Source organism: Oncorhynchus tshawytscha, unplaced genomic scaffold, assembly GCF_018296145.1.
Source record: "Oncorhynchus tshawytscha isolate Ot180627B unplaced genomic scaffold, Otsh_v2.0 Un_contig_19569_pilon_pilon, whole genome shotgun sequence".
Taxonomy (NCBI): Eukaryota; Metazoa; Chordata; class Actinopteri; order Salmoniformes; family Salmonidae; genus Oncorhynchus; species Oncorhynchus tshawytscha.
Window position 1 is genome coordinate 24198 of NW_024608630.1, and position 10803 is coordinate 35000.

The 10803-nt window shown below is 47.4% G+C and overlaps 1 protein-coding gene across 1 annotated transcript in view; it reads left to right on the forward strand.

Annotated features, from left to right (window-relative positions):
* Positions 1-10803, forward strand: part of LOC121843683 (ELKS/Rab6-interacting/CAST family member 1-like) — a gene marked incomplete at its 5' end in the record, with an annotated part of 56817 nt that overhangs the window by 22411 nt on the left and 23603 nt on the right. The window contains one exon of the mRNA XM_042313450.1: positions 5781-5792. Coding sequence (XP_042169384.1) covers positions 5781-5792 — 12 coding nt within the window. The remainder of the gene's footprint in view (positions 1-5780; positions 5793-10803) is intronic.

A 10803-nucleotide genomic window follows, 5' to 3' on the forward strand; every position in this document is an offset into this window, starting at 1 on the left:
TCTGTCTGTTATCTCCTTCAGCAGCCTGTCTGTTACCTCCTTCACCAGCCTGTCTGTTACCTCCTTTACCAGCCTGTCTGTTACCTCCTTCACCAGCCTGTCTGTTACCTCCTTCAGCAGCCTGTCTGTTACCTCCTTCACCAGCCTGTCTGTTACCTCCTTCAGCAGCCTGTCTGTTATCTCCTTCACCAGCCTGTCTGTTACCTCCTTCACCAGTCTGTCTGTTACCTCCTTCACCAGCCTGTCTGTTACCTCCTTCACCAGCCTGTCTGTTACCTCCTTCACCAGCCTGTCTGTTACCTTCTTCACCAGTCTGTCTGTTACCTCCTTCACCAGTCTGTCTGTTACCTCCTTCACCAGTCTGTCTGTTACCTCCTTCACCAGCCTGTCTATTACCTCCTTCACCAGCCTGTCTGTTACCTCCTTCACCAGCCTGTCTGTTACCTCCTTCACCAGCCTGTCTGTTACCTCCTTCACCAGCCTGTCTGTTACCTCCTTCACCAGTCTGTCTGTTACCTCCTTCACCAGCCTGTCTGTTACCTCCTTCACCAGTCTGTCTGTTACCTCCTTCACCAGCCTGTCTGTTACCTCCTTCACCAGCCTGTCTGTTACCTCCTTCACCAGCCTGTCTGTTACCTCCTTCAGCAGCCTGTCTGTTACCTCCTTCAGCAGCCTGTCTGTTACCTCCTTCACCAGTCTGTCTGTTACCTCCTTCAGCAGCCTGTCTGTTACCTCCTTCACCAGTCTGTCTGTTACCTCCTTCACCAGCCTGTCTGTTACCTCCTTCACCAGCCTGTCTGTTATCTCCTTCCCCAAGCTGTCTGTTACCTCCTTCACCAGCCTGTCTGTTATCTCCTTCCCCAACCTGTCTGTTACCTCCTTCAGCAGCCTGTCTGTTACCTCCTTCACCAGTCTGTCTGTTACCTCCTTCACCAGCCTGTCTGTTACCTCCTTCAGCAGCCTGTCTGTTACCTCCTTCACCAGTCTGTCTGTTACCTCCTTCACCAGCCTGTCTGTTACCTCCTTCACCAGCCTGTCTGTTACCTCCTTCACCAGTCTGTCTGTTACCTCCTTCACCAGCCTGTCTGTTACCTCCTTCACCAGCCTGTCTGTTATCTCCTTCCCCAACCTGTCTGTTACCTCCTTCACCAGCCTGTCTGTTATCTCCTTCCCCAACCTGTCTGTTACCTCCTTCAGCAGCCTGTCTGTTACCTCCTTCACCAGTCTGTCTGTTACCTCCTTCACCAGCCTGTCTGTTACCTCCTTCAGCAGCCTGTCTGTTACCTCCTTCACCAGTCTGTCTGTTACCTCCTTCACCAGCCTGTCTGTTACCTCCTTCACCAGCCTGTCTGTTACCTCCTTCACCAGTCTGTCTGTTACCTCCTTCACCAGCCTGTCTGTTACCTCCTTCACCAGCCTGTCTGTTACCTCCTTATCAGCCTGTCTGTTACCTCCTTCACCAGCCTGTCTGTTACCTCCTTCACCAGCCTGTCTGTTACCTCCTTCACCAGCCTGTCTGTTACCTCCTTCACCAGCCTGTCTGTTACCTCCTTCACCAGCCTGTCTGTTACCTCCTTCACCAGCCTGTCTGTTACCTCCTTCACGAGCCTGTCTGTTATCTCCTTCACCAGCCTGTCTGTTACCTCCTTCACCAGCCTGTCTGTTACCTCCTTCACCAGCCTGTCTGTTACCTCCTTCACCAGCCTGTCTGTTACCTCCTTCACCAGCCTGTCTGTTACCTCCTTCACCAGCCTGTCTGTTACCTCCTTCAGCAGTCTGTCTGTTACCTCCTTCACCCGCCTGTCTGTTACCTCCTTCAGCAGCCTGTCTGTTACCTCCTTCACCTTACCAGCCTGTCTGTTACCTCCTTCACCAGCCTGTCTGTTACCTCCTTCACCAGCCTGTCTGTTACCTCCTTCACCAGCCTATCTGTTACCTCCTTCACCAGCCTGTCTGTTACCTCCTTCACCAGCCTGTCTGTTACCTCCTTCACCAGCCTGTCTGTTATCTCCTTCCCCAACCTGTCTGTTACCTCCTTCACCAGCCTGTCTGTTACCTCCTTCACCAGCCTGTCTGTTACCTCCTTCACCAGCCTGTCTGTTACCTCCTTTCACCAGCCTGTCTGTTACCTCCTTCACCTTTACCAGCCTGCCTGTTACCTCCTTCACCAGCCTGTCTGTTACCTCCTTCACCAGTCTGTCTATTACCTCCTTCACCAGCCTGTCTGTTACCTCCTTCACCAGCCTGTCTGTTACCTCCTTCACCTTTACCAGCCTGTCTGTTACCTCCTTCACCAGCCTGTTTGTTACCTCCTTCACCAGCCTGTCTGTTACCTCCTTCACCAGCCTGTCTGTTACCTCCTTCACCAGCCTGTCTGTTATCTCCTTCCCCAGCCTGTCTGTTACCTCCTTCACCAGCCTGTCTGTTACCTCCTTCACCAGCCTGTCTGTTACCTCCTTCACCAGCCTGTCTGTTACCTCCTTCACCAGCCTGTCTGTTATCTCCTTCACCAGCCTGTCTGTTACCTCCTTCACCAGCCTGTCTGTTACCTCCTTCACCAGCCTGTCTGTTACATCCTTCACCAGCCTGTCTGTTACCTCCTTCACCAGCCAGGAGACACACTGAATCCCTTTCTCATCATCAGGTCCAGAAGGACATTTGACAGACATTGACAGAGACAGAGACACACTGAATCCCTGTCTCTACATCAGGTCCAGAAGGACATCTGACAGACAGAGACAGAGACACACTGAATCCCTGTCTCTACATCAGGTCCAGAAGGACATCTGACAGACAGAGACAGAGACACACTGAATCCCTGTCTCTACATCAGGTCCAGAAGGACATCTGACAGACATTGACAGAGACAGAGACACACTGAATCCCTGTCTCTACATCAGGTCCAGAAGGACATCTGACAGACAGAGACAGAGACACACTGAATCCCTGTCTCTACATCAGGTCCAGAAGGACATCTGACAGTCATTGACAGAGACAGGGACACCCCGAATCTCTTCCCTCCTGTGTAATCTGAGGAGGAGCAGTAGTGGCAGCAGGGGAGGCAGCATATGGAAAGAGTTGAGGTTTAGTGTTTTGTTGTGTGTTGAGGAGTGAAGATCGTTTTGTGTGTGTGTGCGTGATCATGTTTTGATGCTGGATCAGACATCAGTATCAGACCTCTTACTGACAGGAAACGTACTTGTCTGGCCGAAGATCAGTGGAACATTAGAGGGACCGAGACATTAGAGGGACAGAGACATTAGAGGGACAGAGACATTAGAGGGACAGAGACATTAGAGGGACAGAGACATTAGAGGGACAGAGACATTAGAGGGACAGAGACATTAGAGGGACAGAGACATTAGAGGGACAGGACATTCGGGGGACAGAGACATTCGAGGGACAGAGACATTCGAGGGACAGAGAGGAATGATGGTGTGTATATCTGTTCTGAGAAACTGTCCCTCTCTCCCTCCCTCACTTCTAAGGGCAGAAAGGTTGTTTGGGGCGACGCGCCATTTTTTATTTCATGATGTGGTGGTAGTTGGGGTGGATTGAGGAACTCCACGCAAAGACAAATGGAGCTAAATAAATCAGCCATCAGAGTGGTTTGCCAAAGACACAGATATGGCTCTGAGAATGGATGGAATGAAAGAATGAAAGAAAGAATGAAAGAGAAATAATGGGAGGGAGGGAGGGAGGGAGAGCGAGAGAGAGAGAGAAATGGAGAAGGAGACTAAATGCGATGCGTGGCGTCCGTTCAAAGTTAGAGTATGAAGCATTGCGTGTTTGTCACAGAAACAGGAGAAATTGTGGGTTATTTTTAAAAAGCTGCTCACATCTGTCTCTGGCTCACATGGCTCAGAGGAAAACCCAGAGGCAACATAGATTCTAACCAGACAGGTGAAATCAATCCATGTGGAACCTCACTGCTGCCCCAGTTAGGTGAAACTAAGTGTCGGTCTGCTGTGCAATGCTGTCTGTCTGTCTGTCTGTCTGTCTGTCTGTCTGTCTGTCTGTCTGTCTGTCTGTCTGTCTGTCTGTCTGTCTGTCTGTCTGTCTGTCTGTCTGTCTGTCTGTCTTAATCTCTGTCTGTCTCTGTCCTGTCTTTTCTGTTTGTCTTCTGTCTGGCTTTCTGTCTGTCTGTCTGTCTGTCTGTTTCTCTGTAGTCTGTCTGTCTGTGTCTGTCTGTCTGTCTGTCTGTCTGGCTTTCTGTCTAGAACTGTCTGTCTGTCTGTCTGTCTGGCTGGCTGTCTGTCTGTCTGTCTGTCTGTCTGTCTGTCTGTCTGTCTGTCTGTTTGTCTGTCAAAGCTTTCGTGTCTGTCTGTCTGTCTGAGTCTGTCTGTCTGTCTGGCTGGCTTTCTTTCTGTCTGTCTGAATCGTTCTGTCTGTCTGTCTGAATCGTTCTGTCTGTCTGTCTGAATCGTTCTGTCTGTCTGTCTCTCTGTCTGTCTGTCTGTCTGTCTGTCTGTCTGTCTGTCTGTCTGTCTGTCTGTCTGTCTGTCTGTCTGTCTGTCTGTCTGTCTTAATCTTTCTGTCTCATCCTTTTTCACTTCCTCTCTCTCTCTTCTTCTCTCTTTCCTGTAGTCTTTGTGCTCTAAATGCTGATGTCCCGTCTGTAGCACTTCACAGTAGAACTCCAAGATGAACCTCTTTTAGAATGTTTGTTCCTGCTTACTAACCAAAGCTCTCTGTTCTGTGTTCTCTCTCCTCGTCTCCCTCCTTCTCTCTCTCTCCTGTTCTCTCCTCTCTCTCTCCTCGTCTCCCTCCTTCTCTCTCTCTCCTGTTCTGTCCTCTCTCTCTCCTCGTCTCCCTCCTTCTCTCTCTCTCCTGTTCTCTCCTCTCTCTCTCCTTCTCCCTCCTTCTCTCTCTCTCCTGTTCTCTCCTCTCTCTCTCCCGTCTCCCTCCTTCTCTCTCTCTCCTGTTCTCTCTCTCTCTCTCCTCGCCTCCCTCCTTCTCTCTCTCTCCTGTTCTCTCCTCTCTCTCTCCTCGTCTCCCTCCTTCTCTCTCTCTCCTGTTCTCTCCTCTCTCTCTCTCTCGTCTCCCTCCTTCTCTCTCTCTCCTGTTCTCTCCTCTCTCTCTCCTCGTCTCCCTCCTTCTCTCTCTCTCCTGTTCTCTCCTCTCTCTCTCCTCGTCTCCCTCCTTCTCTCTCTCTCCTGTTCTCTCCTCTCTCTCTCCTCGTCTCCCTCCTTCTCTCTCTCTCCTGTTCTCTCCTCTCTCTCTCCTCGTCTCCCTCCTTCTCTCTCTCTCCTGTTCTCTCCTCTCTCTCTCCTCGTCTCCCTCCTTCTCTCTCTCCTGTTCTCTCCTCTCTCTCTCCTCGTCTCCCTCCTTCTCTCTCTCTCCTGTTCTCTCCTCTCTCTCTCCTCATCTCCCTCCTTTCTCTCTCTCTCCTGTTCTCTCCTCTCTCTCTCCTGTCTCCCTCCTTCTCTCTCTCTCCTGTTCTCTCCTTCTCTCTCCTCCTCCTCCTCCTCTCTCTCTCCTGTTCTCTCCTTCTCTCTCTCTCCTGCCTCCCTCCTTCTCTCTCTCTCCTGTTCTCTCCTCTCTCTCTCATCTCCCTCCTTGCCTCTCCTCCTCCTCTCTCTCTCCTGTCTCCCTCCTCTCCTTCTCTCTGTTCTCTCTCTGCTCTCCTCGTCTCCCTCCTTCTCTCTCTCCTGTTCTCTCCTTCTCTCTCTCTCCTTGCCTCCCTCCTTCTCTCTCTCCTGTTCTCTCCTTCTCTCTCTCTCCTCATCTCCCTCCTTCTCTTCTATATTTGCCCTGGAACGCTCCTCTCTTCTCTACAGTTTTGCTTCAAGGTCAGTACTGCTTATCTGTCCCCTTTCCTTCCGTTTCTCCTCTGCCCTGCCGTTGTTGTGAAAATGGGCTGGGTGGTTCTGGTGGTAAACAGAGGATCTCCACTGTGGTCTATTTATTGCCTTTACCTCCCTTATCTTACCTCATTTGCATTCACTGTTTATAGATGTTTCTATTGTGTTATTGACTGTATGTTTGTTTATTCCATGTGTAACTCTGTGTTGTTGTCTGTCTCGAACTGCTTTGCTTTATCTTGGCCAAGTCTCAGTTGTAAAAGAGAACTTGTTCTCAACTGGCCGACCTGGTTAAATAAAAGGTGCATTTTTTATTTTATTTTTTAAATCCTCAACAACATCATCGTAGAGATAATCAACCGTACATGTCAGTCCATGTCACCATTTTATAATGATAACCAGGGGAAAACCTGAAGACCAACAGGAAGAGATCTATCCCTCTTCTTCACTACCTCACACCTGAAGACCAACAGGAAGAGATCTATCCCTCTTCTTCACTACCTCACACCTGAAGACCAACAGGAAGAGATCTATCCCTCTTCTTCACTACCTCACACCTGAAGACCAACAGGAAGAGATCTATCCCTCTTCTTCACTACCTCACACCTGAAGACCAACAGGAAGAGATCTATCCCTCTTCTTCACTACCTCACACCTGAAGACCAACAGGAAGAGATCTATCCCTCTTCTTCACTACTCACACCTGAAGACCAACAGGAAGAGATCTATCCCTCTTCTTCACTACCTCACACCTGAAGACCAACAGGAAGAGATCTATCCCTCTTCTTCACTACCTCACACCTGAAGACCAACAGGAAGAGATCTATCCCTCTTCTTCACTACCTCACACCTGAAGACCAACAGGAAGAGATCTATCCCTCTTCTTCACTACCTCACACCTGAAGACCAACAGGAAGAGATCTATCCCTCTTCTTCACTACCTCACACCTGAAGACCAACAGGAAGAGATCTATCCTTCTTCTTCACTACCTCACACCTGAAGACCAACAGGAAGAGATCTATCCCTCTTCTTCACTACCTCACACCTGAAGACCAACAGGAAGAGATCTATCCTTCTTCTTCACTACCTCACACCTGAAGACCAACAGGAAGAGATCTATCCCTCTTCTTCACTACCTCACACCTGAAGACCAACAGGAAGAGATCTATCACCCGAAGCCCTCAGGCATTCTGTCTGACTGGTATGATGAAACACAAGAACAACATGCTACAAACTTCTCTTCACGACACCATTAAAGATGAGACCTGTGTGTGTGTGGTGTTTGTGTGTGTGGGGGTGTGTGTGTGTGTGTGTGTGTGTGTGTGTGTGTGTGTGTGTGTGTGTGTGTGTGTGTGTGTGTGTGTGTGTGTGTGTGTGGTGTGTGTGTGTGTGTGTGTGTGTGTGTGTGTGTGGGTGTGTGTGTGTGTGTGTGTGTGTGTGTGTGTGTGTGTGTGTGTGGTGTGTGTGTGGGGGTGGTGTGTGTGTGTGTGTGTGTGTGTGTGTGTGTGTGTGTGCTGTGTGTGTGTGGGTGTGTGTGTGTGTGTGTGTGTGTGTGTGTGGGGGTGGTGTGTGTGTGTGTGTGTGTGTGTGTGTGTGTGTGTGTGTGTGTGTGTGTGGGGGTGTGTGTGTGTGTGTGTGTGTGTGTGTGTGTGGGTGTGCTGTGTGTGTGCTGTGTGTGGTGTGTGTGTGCTGTGTGTGTGGGGGGGTGTGTGTGTGCTGTGTGTGTGTGTGTGTGTGTGTGTGTGTGTGTGTGCTGTGTGTGTGGGGTGGTGTGTGTGTGTGTGTGTGTGTGTGTGTGTGTGTGTGTGTGGGGGGGTGGTGTGTGTGTGTGTGTGTGTGTGTGTGTGTGTGTGTGTGTGTGTGTGTGGGGTGGTGTGTGTGTGGTGTGTGTGTGGGGGTGGTGTGTGTGTGTGTGTGTGTGTGTGTGTGGGGTGGTGTGTGTGTGTGTGTGTGTGTGTGTGTGTGTGTGTGTGTGTGTGTGTGTGTGTGTGTGTGTGTGTGTGTGTGTGTGTGTGTGTGTGTGTGTGTGTGTGTGTGTGTGTGTGTGTGTGTGTGTGTGGGGTCTCTTAATTTCTGTATTTAATGTGTGTTTTGTGTGTGTGTCTGTGTCCTCCTCAGCTTTTTGTGTGTGGGGGTGGAAAACAAACCTGTGTTGCCTGTGTGTTCCTGTTCTGTCCTTTCTCTTCCTCCTGTGTGTGTTTAATCAGGGCTGTGTGTGTGTGTGTGTGTGTGTGTGTGTGAAAGCACTGAACAGCTCCTCTCTAGTGTGTGTGTGTATCACTGAACAGCTCCTCTCTAGTGGGTGTGTTAATATCACTGAACAGCTCCTGTCTAGTGGGTGTGTTAATATCACTGAACAGCTCCTCTCTGTGGGAGTGTAATATCACTGAACAGCTCCTCTGTAGTGGGAGTGTTAATATCACTGAACAACTCCTCTCTAGTGGGTGTGTTAATATCACTGAACAGCTCCTCTCTGTGGGAGTGTGTATCACTGAACAACTCCTCCTAGTTATTAATATCACTGAACAGCTCCTCTCTAGTGGGAGTTAATCACTGAACAACTCCTTCTGTGGGGTTTAATGTTTGAACATTGTTTTGTGTCTGAACAACTCCTCTCTGGGTGTTAATTCAGGTCTGGGAGTGTTAATATCACTGAACAGCTCCTCTCTAGTGGGAGTGTTAATATCACTGAACAGCTAGTGGGAGTGTGCTAGTGATAACTACCTAATATTGCTCTAGTGGGAGTGTTAATATCACTGAACGGCTCCTCTCTGGGAGTGTTAATATCACTGAACAGATTGGGAGTGTTAATATCCTGAACAACTCCTCTCTAGTTAATATCACTGAACAACTCCTCTAGTGGGAGTGTTTATCACTGAACAACTCCTCTCAGTGGGGTGTTAATATCACTGAACAACTCCTCTCTAGTGGGAGTGATAATATCACTGAACAGCTCCTCTCTAGTGGGAGTGTCAATATCACTGAACAACTCCTCTCTAGTGGGAGTGTCAATATCACTGAACAACTCCTCTCTAGTGGGAGTGTTAATATCACTGAACAGGTCTGTAGTGGGAGTGTTAATATCACTGAACAACTCCTCTGTAGTGGGAGTGTTAATATCACTGAACAGGTCTGTAGTGGGAGTGTTAATATCACTGAACAACTCCTCTGTAGTGGGAGTGTTAATATCACTGAACAGGTCTGTAGTGGGAGTGTTAATATCACTGAACAGTGTTAATATCACTCGGGTCTAGTGGGAGTGTTAATATCACTGAACGGGTCTGTAGTGGGAGTGTTAATGTAGTGTTATATTATTATCTTAGCTGGTTATTATATATTACCTCAGCTGGTTATTATATTATTATCTCAGCAGGTTATTATATTATCTCAGCTGGTTATTATAATATTATCATAGCTGGTTATTATTATTGTGATCTTATTATCTTAGCTGGCTATGAGATTATTACCTCAGCTGGTTATTATATTATTACCATAGCTGGTTATTATATTATTACCATAGCTGGTTATTATATTATTACCTCAGCCGGTTATTATATTATTATCTCAGCTGGTTATTATATTATTACCTCAGCTGGTTATTATATTATTACCTTAGCTGCTTATTATATTATTACCTCAGCTGGTTATTATATTATTACCTTAGCTGGTTATTATATTATTACCTCAGCTGGTTATTATTATTGTTATATTATTACCTCAGCTGGTTATTATATTATTACCTCAGCTGGTTATTATATTATTGTCTCAGCTGGTTATTATATTATTACCTCAACTGGTTATTATATTATTACCTCAGCTGGTTATTATATTATTGTCTCAGCTGGTTATTATATTATTACCTCAGCTGGTTATTATATTATTACCTCAGCTGGTTATTATATTATTACCTCAGCTGGTTATTATATTATTGTCTCAGCTGGTTATTATATTATTACCTCAACTGGTTATTATATTATTACCTCAGCTGGTTATTATATTATTACCTCAGCTGGTTATTATTATTGTTTTATTATTACCTCAGCTGGTTATTATATTATTACCTCAGCTGGTTATTATATTATTGTCTCAGCTGGTTATTATATTATTACCTCAACTGGTTATTATATTATTACCTCAGCTGGTTATTATATTATTATCTTAGCTGGTTATTATCTTTTTATCTTAACTGGTTATTATCTTATTATCTTAGCTGGTTATTATCTTATTATCTTAGCTGGTTATTATTATTGTTATCTCAGCTGGTTATTATTATTGTTATCTTATTATCTTAGCTGGCTATGAGAATATTACCTCAGCTGGTTATTATATATTACCTCAGCTGGTTATTATATTATTACCTCAGCTGGATGCGTTTGAGGTCATATTATTATTGTTGCCTTTGTGACATGCTCCATCAGTCTGTCAGTGCTGGGGAGGGGAAGGCCATGTCTGCATCTGAAATGGCATTCTATTCCTTATGTAGTGCACTACTTTTGACCAAGGCCCATGGGGCCCTATAAAGGTAATATAGTGCCATTTGGGACACAGATCATGTCTTTGTGGTTCCACAGTGATCCGGGGAGGTCTGTGTCTGTTTCCAGCCCCAGCCAAGGCTCACTGTAGGCAGCCTGGATCTGCTGAGCACGTCCCTGTCTCTGGATGTGGTGCAATCGCCGGTCGGGTCTTTTTCCGTTAGCCTTGGCTGGGGCTGAACATGTCGGCCCGGTCTGGTTGGTCTGAGGCTACACCGCCATGTGGTACCAGATTAGCCAGCCAGGGTAGGGGGTGTGTTGCCTTCCCACAACCCACCTCTTCGCTCCACCTCTGCCATAACATAGATGTTACTGTTACAGCCACTGCCTCTGAGAAACAGCAGACCCTGTCCACTCGTTAGAGGGCAGTGGCCCCAGCTCTCTGGCAATGTAGTGCATCGATCCCTGTAACCTATCCCATCTCCACCCTGGTTCACCCTTCCCTGGGCCTGAGAACACCCAGCTA